At 39.9% G+C, this 20,639-nt stretch overlaps 1 protein-coding gene across 1 annotated transcript in view; it reads right to left on the bottom strand.

Moving 5' to 3' along the window:
• Bach2 (BTB domain and CNC homolog 2) overlaps positions 1 to 20,639 on the bottom strand; it is a 417,100-nt gene that overhangs the window by 113,547 nt on the left and 282,914 nt on the right. The window contains exons 4-5 of the mRNA XM_023711913.1: positions 13,238 to 13,370; positions 9,307 to 9,561 (exon numbers count right to left, since the gene is read on the bottom strand). Of these exons, the coding sequence (XP_023567681.1) occupies positions 9,307 to 9,549 (243 nt within the window). The 5' untranslated portion in view covers positions 9,550 to 9,561; positions 13,238 to 13,370. The remainder of the gene's footprint in view (positions 1 to 9,306; positions 9,562 to 13,237; positions 13,371 to 20,639) is intronic.

Here is a 20,639-nt window from a genome sequence, read left to right as displayed (position 1 = left end):
CTCAAGTAAAAGTACCACTACATCATGAGTGACTCAACCATCTACTCAAGAGTGATTACTCTGTAGCCGTGAAGCAATGGTAATTGGATAATGGCCTGTTGCCAGCTCACGCTGGCATGATCTACAATACCCTTGGCTGGCAGCCATTCTGTCTCTTTAGCTCACCTCTTTTTTCCTTTCTTTTTTTGTAATCTGGATGGGAAGTGAAATAATTTAAAAAAAACAAAACAAAACACAACAAAAAAACCCTCCCAAATGCTATTTAACTTCTTATCATGAATTAAAAATTTAATTAAGTACCCTGTTGAAGGCCTAGGTCCTGTGATTAAATATGACAAAATAACAGTTATGATTTACTGATTAAGTGAGGAACTTTATAGCTCTGAAGTTTGTCTTTACAGCTATTATTAATTTTAATTGAAATTGCTAAGAGTACCATAATCCTCCCACCTGTAAAAAGGAAAAAAGAAAAACTGTAAGGGGTATTTTGTTCATATAGAGAAGATAGTTTTAAAATAGATAGATGTATCAGGAATTGGTTTAATAAAATCTAATGTAAAAACTTGGTCAAAGGCTTTGTTAGATGATTACTGTAATCATCAAAAGATTACAATATTTATCAAATAGAGATAAACAGGTAATGTGAAAAGAAACCTTAAAACTGGCTTTGAAATCAGGTCACTTAAAAATAATTTTTAGCTATGTCTTAGGTTTTTGTCTATCCAACTCCTACTACTATGCCAAAAGAGGAACACATTTCTACTTAAGTTTCTTTAAATAGAACTTACTGGCCTCAGGACTTAAAAAACTGTAAGAGGTTTGAAAACAGCTTATTCGCCTCAGTTTTAAAATTAGCTATCGGTGTGGCTATTTTCATACTAGATTTCTCTCCCTCAGTATTGGCATTATCCTGCAGCCTTCAGGGGGTGGAATCACAATGGCATTAGCTCCTTTTTTTTTTTTGCCTGAGCTTCGTTGCACCCCATCTGAGGCCGAGGTCCAGATTTCAAGGTTGGAAGTCACCTTTGTGTTACTATAAATACATGCAGCCTTTCGGCATTTAAGAATTACCAGCCTGATTCTAGGACTTGAAAACTTCTTATTTGCCAGCAAGTAGTTACCTAGAATATTTTGAGTTCTTATTTATTTGCTTTTTTTTTTTTTTTCATCCGCTGCCAAGTCTCACTAATGCAACTTGGAAAATTGCACCACAGCTTTTAATGAGGATTCTGAGGTAACAGCCATTTCATCAGACAAGACTGTTCTTCCCTTTTAGGAGAATAATAACACCTACTGTTTCTATAGCACCATCTTTCCAAGAAGTAGACATATCACGTTTCATTAATCTGAACGGCAGCCTGGCAAGTCAAGCTGGGAACTAGTAGTGTTACTCCCTACACACTCATATTGAAATAGAGGCCATTAAATGTGAAATACTTTTCTCAAACTCTTACGTTCCGAAATGGTTAAAGAGCCATGGTCTATCTGCATCTATGTTCTATGTTATCAAATACTTCAGTGGTCCTACGGGGTTTTAACTGCTACTCTTGTGAATTCCTGTCAGACATTTTCTGAAAACTCAGGAAGCGGTGGTGAAACTAAGTCACGGAGTTGAGTGGGCTCCTCTCCTGGAGTCTCCAGCCTCTTCCCTTTTCTAGACACCTTGCCTTCCATTTCCATGGCCTTTCCCTGTCCCTCATTCCAAACGTCTTTCCTGTCTTCCCGGCTATTAGGATTTCATTCCTCTTCCTACAAATCAGAGATAGGTTAGACTTTATTGTGGTAACAGGTAAAACTTAATTTTTTTGCTTGTTTTTGAGATGGGGTCTTGCTCTTTACCCAAGCTGGTCTTGAATCAAGTGGACTCAAGTACCATAATCCTCCCACCTCAGCCTCCCCAGGAGCTAGGGCTATAACACAAAACTTAACGGCTTAATTCAGAAGTTTCTTTCTCACTTATGGAGGAGTCTGATTTGAGTTGGATGGCTCTTTCCTGGCTCTGCTCTACTGTGACTCAGGCTAACTGGGCTAAAGCTCCACCAGCTCATAGTTCCAGGACAACAGCTGAGTACATGGGAAAGAACATGATGGACTCAAGCCTCCTTTCGGATGCCATTGGCTGGATCTAGTCAGATGGCCTACCTGATTGCACATTTAGTCCTCCTGTGTGTCCAGGAAAACTGCGTGTGGGTGAACACTGTTAATCTTCACCACAGAGTGCCAACATCCTGGAATTTCTTCCTACTGAAGACAAAGAAAACTAAATGAAATTTCTTTTGATACTATTTTGTTCCAGCCACGGGTCCAATCTTCTATGCCCTGTAATTTGGGAGGCTTCCAAAAGGTAGCCTGCGTTAGTTTTCTTGAATTCTGTCCTTCTTGGCCCCTTATTGAATTGGTTTCTCTCCCACTGCTCCCCCAGAAGTGGTCACTGATATCACAAGTGGTTTCTGCCTTGCCTGATGGCCCGGTTCTAGCATTTTAAAAACCTGTATTTGGTACAGGGTCTCACTACGCAGCTTAGACTCAGTGATCCTTCTGTTTTCAGCCTCCTCAGTGCTGGGATTACAGGTGTGAGCCTCCAAACTTGGACTCGGTGGCTGGCTCAACGCACCCAGGGGTGAGGCCAGCATGGCATGGGATGCCAGGGATCAAACCCTGGTCCCTACTCTTGCCTAAGCAGGTACTTAATCTGCTGAGATATCTTGCTAGCTTTTTTGTTTTGTTTTGTTTTGGATACAAAATCTCACTATGCAGTTTGGGCTGGCCCTGTGATCACTTTTGTAATCCTCATGCTGGTCTCAAACTCACAGTGATCCTCTGTCTCAACCTTCTGAATTCTGGGATTACAGGTGTGTGCCACCACACCGAGTTCCAGTTTTTAGCCTTTGTCTTGGCATACTCTAGGCATAATCTAACATAGTTGACTAATTTCTTCTTCAAAATGTTTTCTTTTCTTGATTTACCATACACTATACTTCCTTCTTCTCACAGTACTGGAGATTGAACTCAGTCATCACACAAAGCTATACCCTGATCCTATTTTATTTTGAGACAGTATCTTGCTAAGTTTCTGAGTTGTTGAGGCTGGGGGTGAATTTGCAATCCTCCTGTCCTGGTTGCCCAGAGTGCTGGGATTATTACATACTTTCTTGCCTTTTCTCCTGTTTTGATACCTGTTCTATCTTGGTCTACCTTTCTGGCTCCTTTCCATCTCCAGTCTCTTAATTTTGGAAAGCCAAAAGCTCTGCCTGAGATTTCTTTTCTACCTACACTTGCTTCCTTGGTGATGGCATCTAGTCTTGTGACTTGCTTTCTTTTATTTCTTTTTAAAAAAAATCTATTTGGTATAGGGTCTCACTATGCAGCTCAGACTTGTAGTGATCCTCCTGTTTTCAGCTCCCCCAGCACTGCGATTACAGGTGTGGGCCTCTACATCTGGACTCAGTGACCAGCTCAGCATACCCAGGGGCAGGGCCTGCAGGACCTGTGGTGCCAGGGATCGAACCTGGGCCCTGCACTTGCCTAAGCAGGTGCTCAGCCTGCTGAGTTATCTCGCCAGAACCTCTTGTGGCTCTCAATACCCTCATAACACTAGTATTAGAATCTAAAACCTTAGCCTAGACTTCACTCATAAATTCTGGCTATGCCAGTATACTAGACCTTCCTACTTAGATGTAAACAGGCATCTTGAACTTAAAATATATGAAACAACATCCAGTCCTACTTCATTCTTTGCTGTCCTACCCTACTCCTTCTGGACTTTATTGATCTCAGAGGATCAGGCAACTTCAGTCTTCTGTCAGTTCAGGCCTCAAACCAAGAAGTTCTCTGTTCCTCCTTTCATTCCTCCCCATCTTTTATCCGCCAGAATCTGACCCTGATCACCCTTCCCTTGTTATAACCTTGGTCAAGGCCAAGGTGTGATGCCTGGGTTACCGCCTTCGCTACTTTCGTGATTTCCTTGCCTCTGCCCTTGCTGTCTATTAATCTATCCGCACATCACAGTCAAAATGATTATCTGCTGTGAAATCCTTTAATGACTTCTTAGCTTATTCCAAGTAAACAAGCTAAGCATATCTGTGTGTCAGATATGTCAGGCCCACTCTCACCTCTGGACCTCTTCCTTGCGGTTCTTCCTCACTCTTTCCCTGGATGTCACCACAGGTCTCTCCTTACAAATTACCCTTGCAAACAAGCCTTTTTTTGGAGCACTCTATTTAAAACTCCAAAGCCAGATATTCCCTAACCTTCCCTGTTGCATTTGATTCAATGACATCCAAAAAAGTGCACTGGATACTTACTAACTTTCTTTCTGTCCTTCTCCTTACTGGCATCTAAGTGAGGGGCCCAGTGCCCAGAACACCACCTCCTGGTACACAGAAGGACCTTGATAAATATTTGTTAAGCGAAAGAATGCATTAGGAAATGAGCTCAAGAGGTTGACTGGTTTGCTCAGACCTCACACACAACTGGTGCCAAGGGTCAGATTGTTGTTTTCGCAGCCTGTTGGGGCTTCTCAGTTTTTAAAAAGTGCCTGTTACCCTTTTTCAGGCAGACAGAGGTGGGATTACTCCCTTGGAGTTCTGCTTACGTGGTGGATGGGGGAGGCTAAACAGCTAGCTGTGCTCAGGGTAGAGAAGTACTCAGCCCTTCTTCCCTTGTCACGCGACTTCCTAAGAATGTCACCCACTGTGAGAATGTCCCTCAAAACCCTACCTACCCCACACTCCCTAGACATCCTGTGCGGTAACGTGAAGTGCTTTCTGTGGCGCTGCATACTGAAAGGACCGCCCAATATAAGTATGACTGTCATACTGTTTCCTTGAGAGACCGAACCCAAGCCCTCCCAGAGTTAGCAGGTTTCATAGTCTCAAGAGCCTTCCAGACAAGATGGTTCCACAATCTTGTTGGATCTGTGCTTGTGCTTGGCAGTGTTGCTAGAGGAGTGTTTTTTTTTTTTAAAACTGTATCCTGTGGTTAAGACTTAAGGCATGTCTTTTCTTCCAGATCCTTCTGGGTCAGCTTTCTCTCTCCCTCCCTTTTTATGCTCATGAGATTTTTTTTCCCCCAAATGAGAAAAAGACAGAGAGGCAGGGAGGGGGAGGGAGGGAGGGAGGTTGGAGGGAGGGAGGGAGAGACAGATAGACAGACACAGACAGAAAATCCCAAAGGAGTCATACTCCTCTCCCCCCTAGAGCTACCTTGTGTATGAATACTTTCCCTTTTTCTAGAGGGTGAAAGGACATAGGAGCCAAGGCAAAGGAAAGATGGAGCCTTAGCAATAACCTCTCAACAGGCTCTTTCCCCCTAGCAGTTTGCAAGGGAGCTGAACAGAGTCCAGAGGACGGGGTTGGTGTACAAACCACAGGCTTCACCGGCCCTGAGGAAGCACATCCCATTCCTGCTCTCTGTATTCCACAACCACGTGGCTCACTGCATGGCTGGGTTGCTGCTTTTAGTGTGGACGGCACCTAGCATGCATTGGGCCCCGTGACCATAACTAAGGAGGACACTGCTGAGCCATCCAATCCTACCAAGCAGAGGGAGAACCTTCTCTTTTTTCTTAGGACAAAACACAATCCCTAACAATCTGTTTTATTATGTAATGGAAGTACTAAGCACAGTAGCTCAACCCCTGATTATTTGCTGACACACATACCGGAGGGTGGTACTTAATGGGAGCCAACTGCCAAATCCTGTAAGTCTTAAGGTCTTTCATTTTGTCTTAGAAATGAAAAAAAGCAAAAGAAATTCAGTTACCTCTTGACTTCTAGAAGGAGACTGTATTTTTATTTCTTGCCCTGCCATCTCAGGTTTGCGTTGAGCACTGCGAGTGACTCTAATTTGTGGTAAGGCTGTTGCCCATCAGCAGTGAGGGTTTGGGAGCAGGACTGCACCACTGAATGATGGCTGGGTTTAATCTACACAGAGGAGGAGTATGAGGGTGGTTATGTGCATTTGGAAGTACCTTTACAAAATTTTACTTTTGAAAATTCTGAGATAGGATCGTGCTAGATTAGAGGTTAGGCTCAAACTTATAAACTGCCTGCCTCAGCCTACAGGATACTGGGCTTGCATGTGGAAGTTTCTTGTTCCAAGGTGGAACTCTCAAGTTGGCTGGTGTCTGTGTGTGAAGGTGCAACACGGATGAACAAGGGTGAGGCAAGCCAGAAGCTGATTTGCATTCTGTGATAAGATTATGGGAGGTTAAGGAGTTCCAAGTTGCTAATGTAATGCTTTTTCTTACATCAGAGGAAATAAATGCCAGTTCCAGGGAGCTACTTTCCAAAGTAGCAGTGTCTGGGATGCTTACTTACCACTTCATTCAAATCCTGTGAAGTCATTTGCTGGGCTGAGTGCAGCCATTATTACTGAGCAGGCGAGGACCGTTCAGCATGTGCACAGCGACCCGAGGAAAACAACGCTCAGCGAGTAGAGCCAGAGCAGGTGCGTGGAGTGGAGGGGAAGGACTCTTCCAAGGAGGCCTCCAGACGATTACAGAACTACAGAGGAGAACGCCACTGGGACTGTTTTGCGGGCCTCACCAAAAAGCTACGAAGGGGCTAGATTCCTAACAACGTGCACTCGTGTTTCCTGAGGAAGAAAAGCTGACCTCCACTTTTAGCAGAAGACTGTGCGAACATGAACAGTCAGAATGCTTGAATGGCTTACAGGATAAAAGTGGCGGAAAACAGGTATTTTACAGGGGTGAAAAGCAAGAAAATCACCATAAAACAAGTTGTCATTTAACATCCATTACATCCAAAAAAGTCAAATACAACCCAAAAAAGTTAAGTACGTGTTAGTGGAATGTCTAGCGTGTGCCTCTTAATTTAAATATGAGCACACCATGGAAGTAAGAAGCAATTAATGGGGACTTGATCTAAAAATAAATATTAAGGTCAGGTCATATACATTTATATCCTGGTTTGCTTTGTATTTTGCTACATCAATATTGCATTTTGATAAATAATTGAAGGACTTTGGAATTTTAGGAGTTCTTTTTCATTTTTATTTATTTTTTTAAAAATGTTTCCTTTCTTTCTTTCTTTCTTTCTTTCTTTCTTTCTTTCTTTCTTTCTTTCTTTCTTTCTTTCTTTCTTTTATGGTCAGCTCAACCCATCCCGGGGGTGGGGCTGGCATGGCATGTGGTGCTGGGGATCGAACCAAGGTCCCTGCATGCTTGCCTAAGCTTGCCTAAGCAGGCACTTTAGACCACTGAGCTATCTTGCCAGCTCATGTTAGGAGTTCTGATGGGTAAACACCAGGGCTCAGAGACACTGAGTAGAATAGGAGCCTCGTGCTATCCGGGGTACTTCTGGCTTAGGACATGTGGTTCAGCAAGCCTGGACACTGGGTCAATAGAATCGCTGCAGAAACACTGTTACATACAGTAGGGCTTCATTTGTTCATATATTTAAACATCACCCAATTCTTTTGAGAGTCAAAATGGTTCTCAAACAGATAAAAGGTAACAAATAAACTGTAAGTATGAGCTTCTTTCCCAAGGTTATTCTAGATAACTGAAAGTTTTCTATGTTTCCAGAGAATTCTGGAGTTAGAGCCATAAAAATATTCTTGTTTCCATCTAAAGAAGAAAGGCAGTTAGGCATCCAGGTGTCCATGCGCAGGCACTATGCTGAGAGCTTCTATTCTTCTTATCCCACCTGATCCTTGCAGCAGCCCACTCCCTGGTTAAGCACGCCCCCAGCAATGCAGGCGAGGAAACTCCTGCTCACAGTCCGCTATGCACACTACAGCTGCTGTGCCAAAGCCTTCCCACAGAACCTGGTACATAATGCTCTGCACCCTGCTCCAGCCTTGTGCATCATCTCCCACCAACTTGTTTTTTTCCTTCTAGTGTCTCTCTAGTGGTGTGAGAAATGTTAATGGAGTATTTTATGGCAAGTATCGAAAAGATATACTAAAGCTGAAATGCAGTGTGCATGTGCAGCGCTTGCCTTCCTCAGGTGGGCCCTCTCCTGCGCTGTTGCTTAATAAGGGACTGAAACCTGTGACCTCCCTATTTCCCCTCACCCCGACTTTGCCTTTTTTTGAGGCAGGGAGGTACCAGGATTAACCCTAGGGTCTCGCTGATGCTGGGCAAATGCTCTAGAGTCTTCTTTTTTGGCGGCAGGAGGAGTGCAGTGGTTGCTCATAGGCCTTTCCATGCGCTACGCGACACTCTGCTATAGAGCTACACACCCAGCCCTGTCTGTTTGTATTTGATTTGAGTACTTTTTGGTACTGCAGATACTCACTGCATGACTTCTTATTGTTCCCACACCACCTGCTTTTTGCATTAATATTATTTACCAGGTCTCTGAAGGCACCTGGGTTTGTGACCTCTGGGATTGAATGATAGTTGTAACCATGAGCACCTCATATCCAAGGGATGGGTCCCTGGCTTCTCCAAAGACTACTGTGAGGAGTTGCTCAGCAGACAGTGCATGGCCTGGGACTCTATTTGCAAGGACTAGGGAGAGATGGGGCTGTACCTCCAGGAACTGTGCACTAAACAGCTTGCACAATGACTGGTGTCACGCACAGGAAATGCTGCCCTGAACACAAGGCCTAAGGATACTCTGTATTATCCTTCTCCTGTGACAGTGAAGAGAAGTCAGGATGATTGAAGAAGAGGGCTATATATACATTTCAAAGGGTGATCAGTCTTACAGTGTACCATGGTGAAGCCCAAATGTCCAATGGAATGTCACCTCTGGACACTGCAGGTCTGGCCATTGCTGTCCCTAAAGCACTGAAATGATCATAGTCACTAAAGTAATTAAGAAGGCTGAGTAGGGTATTTTCAACAGTGGGGAGAAAAGCAGACTTATTCTTCTTAGAATCTTAGTATATTAACAGTGAAAATTACTGGTTGCTTTTATTTTTTTCCCCCAGGCAAGGAAGGCACTGTGAATGCTTTCATTCTTTTATTCTCAAGAGAACACCAGCAATCCTTAAACCATGTGAAAGAGAGAAAGCATAGCAGTGATTCAGATCTGACATCTAGGACTACACCCAACATGGGCTGAACTAGTCAAAACCTGAAGTTTAAGTGAACTAGAAACTAGGATTGGCCGAGCTCCAGGTAAGGCTCAGCTCCCTAAAGAAACATGCTGTGTTCACATTCGTGCCTCCGAGATGTCAGGTGCATCAAACAGAAACTAGCTACGCCGCAAGCCTGACACGTGGGTGACTTAGCCATCGGGGTGGCACAGGCCACACTTCCCAGCTCCTCCAGCTTTCTCTAAGTCAACAAACCTTCTGTAACAACCACACAAGTCAACTAAATTAGCGTACCTCTTCAGGCAGACTGACCACCAGGTCATTTTTTGTCTGTCCGACCAGTGCCTGCCAGAAGTATTCGCTGCAGGCTGCCAGCACAGCCCGGTGCGCACGGAACTCCTTCCTCTCCACGATCAGAGTCACGTCACAGAGAATATCCTTCTTGCGCTGGTCATTGAGGCCCAGGAGGATGTTGGTGCAGTGGACTGTGGACTCATACACATACATGGGGGAGTCAGGCTTCTCATCCACAGACATGCCGTTCACACCCTAAAAGAAAGAAAGGCTGAGTCACCGCCAGTCTCAGTCACAGAGAGAAGGCGAGAAAAAAACATCCTGCTCCTGCCATGAGCCAGGCAGAAAGGTGCAGAATTGCCAATCAGCACATTCATGGCCCGTCAACATAAAGAGGTCAGAAACCATATCTGGAAAGTCAAGCTGGATGAGTGTCTTGTTACCCTTTCTACTTACTGCATTCTTTCACTGCTGGGTGCAATGCCAGACCTTTCAATGAAACACTTAAAACATTCAATATAAACACACGGCACACGCACGCGCGTATACACACACACACACACACACACACACACATTTTAGAATGTGTAGTTTTGATTTTATTAGGAGGCTGAAACAGAACTTTCACATATAAACAGTTCCAATTTAAGTACTAATTGAAATCTGTGCTAGGAGGAAATGAATCATTTTGAAGCATTTGAAAAGGTGTTGGGGGCTGGAGAGATGGCTCAGTGGTCTAAAGCACCTACTTGGAACAAGTTTGGCAAAGCACAGGGACCGTGGTTCGATCCCCCAGCACCACATGCCAGCCAGCCCCGCCCCCTGGTGGGCTAAGCTGGCCACACACACACACACACACACACAATAAATAAATGTTAAAAAAAAAAATTAAAAAAAAATTGAAAAGATGTTTTGGTGAAATAATGTAAGTTCTCAAGTTGAAGTCTGATGAAGATGGCAGGTAGAGTAAGTGTCTAATCACAGGACAGGATTTTACAGGAGAACTACACCGTAGGTCACTATAGCGTACACATAGCTGTTATGTCTACCCTCTGCCCCCCCCCCGACAATGCACATACAACACAGTGCAATGGCTGCTTGGCTAATAGATGTGGAATTATTGCATCATTACTATCCCAGCACCATTCCTGATGTGAATCCTCATTCAGGAAACAATTTATCACAATAAGGGCCGGGGAGATGGCTCAGCGGCATAATCTCCTGCCTGGCAAGCATAAGGTCCTGAGTTCAATCCCTGATACTGGAGGAAAAGAAATTTATCACAATAGAAGGCATAAAAAGATGTATTTATAATGAGGGTTACATTGATAAAAGTCTTCACTTTAAAAAGTATCATTTAAAGATTGTATTTTTCTTGCCTTAAACTTGCTTAAATTAAAAATCAACTTAAAGAAGTTCCCAATCTATTGGCATAGAATTGTACATATTTTCTATTTTCTTTTTAATATTTGTAAAAGCTGTACTGATGCCTCCTCTTACATTGCTGATAATTGCAAATTTGTACCTTCTGTTTTTTTTTTTGTTTTTTTTTTTCTCTCTCTCATGAGTCTGGCTGGACGTTTAATTATTATATTTATATTCACTAAGAACTGAGTTTTGATTTTCTTTGTTTTCTGTTCAAGTCTTTGTTTGACTTTTACTTCAATGATTTCTATTTGCATTGGCTTTATTTTACTAACATTATGTTTAATTTGCTCTATTCCCATTTTTCTAAGGTATAAGGTGTAAGTTAACTCACTGATTCAACGTCTTCTATTTTTTCTAACATTAGCTTTCCTGCTATAAATTTCAGGCTCAGTAATGCCTTCCCAGTATCTCATACATTTAGAAATGCGGAATTTTTAGTTTTAGTCAGCTCAGAATGCTTGTAAATTTTGCTGCTCATTTTTTCCTTGATGTGTAAGTTTTCTATAAATGTGATATTTAGCTTGTAAATACTAGGGACAATTTCTAGATATCTTTTTGTTATTGTCTTTAACTTAATTTCATTGTGGTCAGAGAGTGAATTTTTCATTACTTTATACAGATTTGTTTTATACCCCTGAATAGATCTAACTTGGAAAATACTTCATATATACTATGGAAAATCTTTTTTTTTTTTTTTTGGTGGAACCGGGGATTGAACTCAGGTCCCCAAACTTGCCAGGCAAGCGCTTATTCTATTGAGCTATTTCCCCGGCCCCTTCATATATACTATGAAAGAATGCATATTCTAAAGTTGGTCTAAGTGATTTGTAGATGTCACTTAGGGTAAGTCATGTGATGAGTGATTTATTTATATCTTTTCCATTTTTTTTTTTTTTTTTGGTCTTTTTGAGACAGGGTCTTGATATTCAGTTCAGGCTGACCTTGAGCTCATTTTGTAGCCCAGACTGATCTGAAACTCACAATGACTGTCCTGCCTCAGCCTCCTGAGTGCTGGGATTACAGGTGTGTACCACAATGCCTGGCTCTTTTCTCATATTTTGTCTGAGAAGCAACACTAAAATCTCTCTCATTGTAGGTTTAAATCTTGTTATTAGATACATACATATTTAAAATTTAATTTTCTCTTAGAAATATTCCATTTTCTATCACTATAGTCTTTCAATTCTTGAAACTATTTATTGCTATGAAATCTACTTCCTCTGACACTAATATAGCCATTATAGGCTTTGTTTAATATTAGCTTTCACAGTATAACTTCTTCCATTCTTATCCATTTATTTATTTATTTAGTACAGGATCTCGCTATGCAGCTCATACTCATAGTGAATATCCTGTCTCAGCCTCCCCAGTGCTGGGATTATAGGTGTGTACCACCATGCCAAGTTTTGGTGGGTGGCATGCTTCTTGGGCGGCATGGCATGCAGTACTGGGGATGAACCAGGGTCCTTGTGCTTGCTAGGCAGGCACTTAGACTGCCAGGCAAACTTCCCAGCTCCTAATTATTTCTTTAATGTATAAAGTGTGTTTCTTGTAGGCAGTGTATAATTGGTTCTTGTATTTTTAAAAAAGAATCTGAGATCTCACTTTAAATTGTTGCTTAGACAATTTAAATTTGATGATTGTTGACATGTTTGAATTTAAATGTGCCATTTTGTACTTGTTTTCCATTTATTCCATCTGTTTTTATTTTTGTTCCTTTCATTCTCTGGGTCCTGTTGTAGTCATTGAATATTTTTAATGATTCAACTCTTATCTTTTATAGGTATGTTGCTTTGGGATTTTACTGGTTGCTTCAGGATTTCCTACAAGGTACCTTCAAGTGATATTCTGCCACTTCATGTCAAATATATGAGCCTAAATATGTTTAAAAGGAAGAAATGTTTTTATTTCTCTTTCCCTGGCCATTCTATTACTCTTTCTTTTTTCCTTGTACAAATGTTAAAAATTCCACACTAAGTGGGATATGTTGGTGAAATCCTGTAAGTCCCAGCACTCTGGGAGTCTGAGGCTGGGGATCACAAATCTGAGCCTACCTGGGAAAATAAGTGAGAACCTTGTGAAAAAAAAAGTGATGGAGAAATATCTTAGGGCCTGGCTTCATTCCCAAGTAAAACAAAACAACTTCACAATACACTTAAAAATTTTTGTTTAAAAAAATAAATAAAAATTTTTGTTAAACAATCATCTTTTGAAAAGATTTAAATAAAAAGTACACACACACACACACACACACACACACACATTCTTTCTGCTGAGAGACCTTCTTTGACATTGCTTACAGGGCAGGAATACTAATGATTAATTCTATCAGCTTTTGCTTCTTTGAAAAAAATCTTACTGCCTTCATTTTTGGAAATTATCTTCATGGGGTATAGATTTTAGATTCACAGTTTTTTCCTCCTTTCCTTTCAGCACTTTGAAAGATGTCATTTCATGTTCTTTTTGCTTGCATTGTTTTCATTGAAAAATCTGTCATCCTTACCTTTGTTCTTCTGTGTGTAACGTCTTTTTCCTTCTGTTGCACTTAAGATGTTCTCTTTATCACTTTTTTTGGAGCAATTTGATTAGGATGTGCCTTGGTATAGTTTCCTTCATGTTTCTTGAGCGTCTTGGATCTGTGGGTGTACAGTTTTCATCAAATTTGGAAAAAGTCATCATTTGAAAAAAAGTTTTTGTCACATATTTTTTCTGTCTCCTCCCATATTCTCCTTAGGGTGGTTTAGATAGATATATATTAGACCACTTGAAGTTGTACCACGGCTCATAAGGTTCATTTTCAATTTTTGGTATTCTTTTTTTCTCTCTTATGCTTAACTTTTTTTTTTTTTTTTTTTGCGGAACCAGGGATTGAACTCAGGCCCTTGCGCTTGCCAGGGAAGCGCTTATTCCACTGAGCCATCTCCCTGGCCCCCTTATGCTTAACTTTGGATAGTTTCTATTGCTAGGCACTCAGGTTCATTACCACCCCCCCCACCCCCGGAATGTCTGTCATTAAAGACTTTCCATGCAATGCTTCTATCAGACTCTGCTGTCCTCACCTTAGGGGTCCAATTTAGTTGTTCTTGGATTTCCTGCTCACCTTTGCCTCAGAGATACAATCATTCCTGTAACCTCCTCACATTTGGAATAAAACGATAATAACAATATTGGTGTCTCTCTCTTAACTCTAACATCTGTATCACTTTGGGCTCAGTCTGTTATTTCTATTGATCACCAGTCATGTTTTCTCGCTTCTTTGCAGCACTGGAAAGTTTTGAATGGAAGCCAGACATTCCACATCTTATAATTTTTAGATTCAGCTTTTTTGGTGCTGGTATTTGGTCGAGGGCTGTATGTCTTTTGCTATGGATCCAAGATACTTCACCAAGTACTCTACCCAGTGTCTGATGAAACACGGGTTTTCTAGCCTGGTTGGTTAAGAACAGGTATCCCAGTGTTTTGTGAGCTTTCAATTCTATTTTGGGTGATTCTCTTTCCATTCTTGGCAACTTTCCTCATACATATGTGCCAATAAGGACTGCAGATTTTTTTTTGGGGGGGTCTCCCTGTGTAGTGCAAGCTGGCCTTGAACTCACTATGTACCCCAGGCTGGTCTTGAACTTCTGGTGATCCTCTTGCCTTAGCCTCCCAAGAGCTGGGATTACAGGTGTGCACCACCATGCCCAGCTCCCCTGTAGAATGTTGAACCAGAATTCTCTGCACCAGATCTCTGGAGCTCTTTGTGCACCTCTTCTCCTTGCTACTTTTCAAACTCTAGCCATTGTCATCTCTAGACTTAGCTCTGTCTCCTCAACTGGGGAGTCAGGAAGTAATTCTTGACTCCTGTGCTACAGTCTGAGAACTGTATTTTTCTTTTGTTTTTGTCTTTTGGGGATCACTGTCCTTTGTTATCTCTCTTCTAATGTCTTGAAGAGCACTGTTTCACATATCTTATTTATAGTTATTTCAGGGTATGTAAATACAGTATCTGCTACTCTGTTATCTTGGGCTGGAGGCAAACTCCTGAATTTATTCTTTACACTCTAATTATTCTAAGTACTTTACAAATACTAACATCACATTGCTAGTCATATGGTATAACCTTTGCTCCGCTACTGATTGCACTTTTAAATACCTAATTACAAAAAATAATTCAGTAAAGAAAAATTATTAACTCTTTGGTATTTCAATAAAATAAAGGGATTTGTAAGGTTTATGAGCCAGAATCACTTAAAAATGTAATTAGAATAGTATTATAAACAATACAATTCAGTTATAATGACCTTAAGCCTTTTAGTAAGGTCAAGGTCATTTGGCTTCCGTTTCTGAGTAGGAAACTGCTGGTAAATCCGTTATTATCTAGTAAGGAGAAAAATATTTTCTATTCTGTCTTGTTAGTTTTTCATTTCTTAGAATGTTTTCTATATTTTCTTATCTCCTACACAGGGTCTGAATCCTGAGTTGCTTTCTCTATTCTTAATTCTGAAACTGTTACTCTTATCACACTGTTTTCTTGATTGATCTATAAAACTTGTTGTTTTAAAAAAACATGATAGATTGAAGGTAGCAGAACAATTAATATTCTAGGACATAGGTGATATGCTTAATTCACTAGAAGTAGCTTTATGAAGGACATCTCATTTTTTCCACTCTACTTATGAATAATATGTGTTAATGTACCAACGCCGGGACAGAAGTTTGCTGTGAAGGATACAAAGTCGTACATTTTTGAGTGAAACATGAAATGAAGAAAATAAGAGAAATGAAAGTGAAGTATGATGGATTCAGCTATAGCACTGACCAGACTTGTGGATTTGGACAAACTGTCTACCTTTGTCTGACTTTATGTTTGTAAAATGAAAAGTATGGACTAGAAGACAAGAGATGTTCTTATAGATCAACAATTTTATAAGTGTAAGAGTCATAAAAGAAATAGACCTAAGTGATTACAGGGAGTTAGACCCTGTCATTTTATTGGAGAGAAATGAGCTTTCTTTGGCTTTTTTTTTTTTTTTTCCTGGTGGAACCGGGGATTGAACTCAGGCCCTTGTGCTTGCCAGGGAAGTGCTTATTCTACTGAGCCATCTCCTCAGCCCTTTTCTTTGGCTTTTTAAAGATCATTTGTTGACCTAATTTTATTGTTGTGGATGCTTAATGACTTAACAAAACTGTCACTGCAGAGATAGTTTCAGGAAATGTGGTGGATAACATGCAAAGAAACCAAAGCATTTTAAGAAAAAAACAGATTCTAACCTCTGCTCGCTATATATTCCAAGTGAAAAGATATGTTTGGGTGAATCATGGCAGTCCCATGGAGGGGCATAAGTTGCCTCAAGCAAAGGAACTTTTAAGAAATGGGAATTTAAGACTTAGCTATGACAAACTGTGCTGCTATAAACATGGGTGCACATATATCACTGTGGTATGATGATTTCAGTTTTTTTTGTTTTTTTGTTTTTTAAATACCTAGGAGGGAAGTAGCTGGCTCAAATGGGACCTGCAATCCTATGGGACATCCACTATGGTACCAGTCTGCACTCCCACCAACAGTGGAAAAGGGTTTCTTTTTCCCCACAGCCTCTCCAGCATTTGTTATTGGCTGACCTCTTGATGATAGCCATTCTTTCTGAGGTAATATGGTATCTCAATGTTGTTTTAATTTGCATCTCTTGAATGATCAATGATGTTGAACATTTTTTCATATATTTATTTGCCATTTGTCATGGGTAAAAAAGATATGGTATTTTTACACAATGGAGTATTATTTAGCTATTAAAAAAGATAAATTCAAGGCTTTTGTAGATATATGGATGCAGCTAGACTATATTGATAAGCGAAATGAATCAGACTGCATATGCAAACATCGTATTAGCTCACTAGTGTGAGAATCTGATAGAGTAATGAAAATCTGAAAGGTACAACAGACACTGTGAAAGGGAAAGAAATTGTTTAATGGGAAGGAAAAACTGGGATGAGGGAAAGGACAAATGAAAGGAGGGCAAAACAATATATTTAGTTATATATGCACAATAATTTAGATAATTGTATTGTCAAATTCTGCTGGTCTTTTGTTTTTTAAAAATTTTTATTCATTTTAATGAGAAAAAATAGAAATGAAACAGTTTCAAAATAGGACAGTTACAATAATTAATATATTGCATATTGTCTCTGTAGTAGTTATTCGGAGGACAAGATACAGACATGCTATCTTGTCTAATCAATATTAGTACAAACCTTTCTTCTCATTGAGCTAACAGAAGGCAGCTGTGTATCTAGCCTAACTGTTTTGTATATACATATATTTTTTTCACTACAAAATGGTCCTTTATTATATCCCCCTTTTTTGTTTTGTTTTGCCAGAGATGGGTGTTCCATTGTTGTTAGAGAAGCTGTATTTGGAAAAGCCTTTTTTTTTTTTTTCTTCTTTTTTTGTATTTTAGGACAGGGTCTATAGGGTCTACAGGGTCTCACTACATAGATTGTGGACTTGTGATCCTCCTATTTACAGCCTCCCATGTGCTGGGATTACAGGTGTGTGCCACCACGCCCAGTGTCTCAGTGCAGACCTGGGGATCGAACTCCCAGCTCCTGAGTCTGCCTAAGCAGGCACTTTAATCTGCTGAGCTATTTGGCCACACCTTGTATTTGGAGAAGTCTTTAAAGGACCTTTTCATACTTGATGCCAGTTCAAATATTGTAGGTACTTGAATTCAGAAAAATAACTCAATATAGTCTCTGCTGGTCTTTTGAAACAAGCAGTTAATGCTTATTATTATTATTTTTTTTACTCTGACTTTTCTTTCTTTCTTTTTTTTTTTTTTTGCCTCTTTTAAGTTTCCTATAACTTCTTTGTTATTGTTTTGTTTTTTCTTTTTTAAACAAATTTTACATGATTATATCTGGTAATCCGAACAACTAATTTGAAGATAGCATCATGTAATACAGCAATCATTGTTAAATTCCTATCACTTTGTTTAGTGAAATTTTGTATCGTTTCTTTTTTTTTTTCTATCACTATTTTGTATTCTTAAAAAAAATAGGAATCTAAGCCTATGAGGACATCTTAACACAATATGTACAACTATGCTGTTAGCACTCTTAGTCCTTAATTTAGGAATGTATTTTGGGAGCAAGGAAATATAAACTAAAACAATATATCATCCTGGAACTTGTTCCACTGACGTGTAAGTAGTGCCTCATACACCTTGAAACAGAAGTAGATGCAAGGCTCTTTTGCCAGGCAGGGCCGGTCATCAATGGTGGTGAAGCAAGGAAGTGTCAGACTATCAGATTCTAGGTCACAGGCAAGACTGGGCCTTTTTTTGCATCTCAGCCAGCCTCTGTATCCTGCTAATAAGGCAGGCTTGGGAAAATCAGGGAGCTGTGGCTGTGTATACAATCCGAGTGGATGAAGCAGGGTATGACAGTGATAGAAACATGGATAGCTGCTCTTTTGGCTAAACCTTAAAGAGAGTTATAGAAAATATTTCGGCAGTACTAATCTTACTCATCAAAGCATATTATCTGAAATCTATCATTACTTATAAGTCCGTGGTAGGTTTAGCCTAAGGATTTTCTTGATTTTATTAATTATTCCTTCATTTTGCCATGCCAGTTTCACCCTCTTCTTTTTGGCATCCACATTTCTGTTGAGTCCTGGGGCACCTTCTCTCATAGACCCGTTGTGTAGTTTGCTCTGGGCATCCCCTCAAAGCCTCACACAGCCCTGGGGCCAGTTTTTTGAGAAGTTTGTTAAACCTGGACCTCTTGATTTCATGCCCTCACCTCAGGAAGCAGAGTTACAGCATTTCCAGCTCAACTCATCAGGGGCCGGGGTCCTCACTTTGTAACCATCCTTAGCCAGTGAAGGAGGGCACAGAAATGGTGCAAGTGCTATACCCACTCTAGGGCAGGCAGCCTGCAAACAATATAAGGGAGGCAAAGGGGCTTGCTCTCCTTTTTTTGGCTTCTGTTGCTTTGGCAATCTTCTACCACCATGGACGGTTGCCCATCTGCCATCCACCTTGCCTTGGAGCCAACTGATTATGGACTAAGACCTCTATAAACTGAGCTAAATAAAGCTTTTCTTCTTTAGTGTTAGGTGCCAGCTATTTTATCTCAGCAACAAGAGAAAAGTAATTAAGACACCTCCTTCAGACAATATTTCTGTAGCGCTTCCCATTCTCTAGTTATCATGGGTGCTCTTCTATAAACTCCTCCAATCTGTTTTGATCAACCACTATCAAAGTGAATTCTGCTTCTCCTATCATGATATTAGGTATTTTAAAATCAGCTTTACTAATATTTATTAACACTTTTCACTCTAGGGTGGTAAATCCTCAGATCTTCAGTAGGACTGACGGGATCTAAGAATGAGATATTTTACAGGATAGTGAGTAGCAGAGCCCAGAATAGCATGCAGGAGGCTGACAGTGAGTCTCTAAGCATGAGACAATGTGTTAAGTATATAGACATTAGCTGAAATCAGATTGTATGAAAGCTTTCCAAAGGTTCAGATTTGGGTTTTGGCTGGATCTCACTCTTCTTTCTGTAGGCCAAAAACCCCAGCTGCACATAGACATACATACATACATACTCACATAATTTGATCATATGGTTCAGCAGCAGAAATTAATTACTATTATTTTGTCATGGTATGTTCATGTCCTCAAACTGATATCAATCAAAAGTACAGTATTAATGAATGGAGACTCATTCATTAAGTTTTTCACTGTTCATTCAATATTGGGTCACGTTCAGAAATTAAAATGTCTTCTGAAGGTAAAAGTATAAATCAAAAAGTTAAAAAAAATCCACAGTGGAAAATCTGAAAAGCTGCAATTCACAAAAAAAGTAGAATGTTAAGTTTTACAGACAACCTGTCATGTCTAGAATGCTTCAGATGAAAAGAACTGAATATGCTTTGCAGGTAATAAAAGAGACCAAGCTGTAAATCATTTCATTTGAAGTTTCAACCACATTTCTCCTAGAAACAGTGCATTAGTAAATACTTCTATGAATCAAACACTAAATTATTTAGTAATTGCTGAGTAAATTTCTGCTTTTATCAAGCATTATTTTTCTTCAAAGTTATTTACTATAAATCTGTAAGGGTAGTTTTTAAAAAAAAAAAGTTACCAAGACTATAGAACTTTTAAGACTGTATAGTGTGCATAGTGCTGTTAGAATTACTCAGTTACCACTTTTGCATTGGGAACACTTTCAAACTGCATCAAGACTAAAACTTCTTACTTAAAGTGGAAAGCAATCCAATTTCAGTACTTTGTAATGGAAAACTGTGCTTGTCACTTAATGTTGCTAATGCCTTTGATAGCTAAAGTAAGGGTCTGACACAGAGCAGCTAAAACGTTTAGTGTTCTTTATTTACTCAAACACTCCATCTGTGTGCCTACTAGTTAGTGCCAAGGGAACTGAAATTTAAGGCTGCTGTTAGGAGGAAGCATTTGCAATTGTGTCATCAATTCCTTAATAGCTCTGAATGGTTTTTGTACTTCAGCATAAACTTCCATTTTCCTTGACCTTTCAGGAGGAAGTTCAATTTACTGAGGTATTTGTGACAATATTTTTTATTGCATAATTGAAAAATATAGGGGCTGGGGAGATGGCTCAGTAGAATAAGCACTTGCATGGCAAGTGCAAGGGCATGAGTTCAATCCCCAGTTCTGCCAAAAAAAGAAAGAAAAATATATAAAAAAATTAAAAAGGGGGACAATAAATTGTACTTATTTTTGCTAAATTTTTGGTTTGTACAATTGCTTCACTTAATCTTTTGTGCAGACCAAAATAAAAAATAGCTACATACAAAAAAAAAAGTAAAAAAGTAGTGACTACTACTAGAATTTTTTAAAAAATGTATTTAGTACAGGGTCTACAGGGTCTCACTA

Source organism: Octodon degus, unplaced genomic scaffold (assembly GCF_000260255.1).
Source record: "Octodon degus isolate 3935 unplaced genomic scaffold, OctDeg1.0 scaffold00022, whole genome shotgun sequence".
Lineage (NCBI taxonomy): Eukaryota > Metazoa > Chordata > Mammalia > Rodentia > Octodontidae > Octodon > Octodon degus.
The sequence above is the reverse complement of the archived record's forward strand: the minus strand, read 5'-3'. Positions and strand labels throughout refer to the sequence as shown.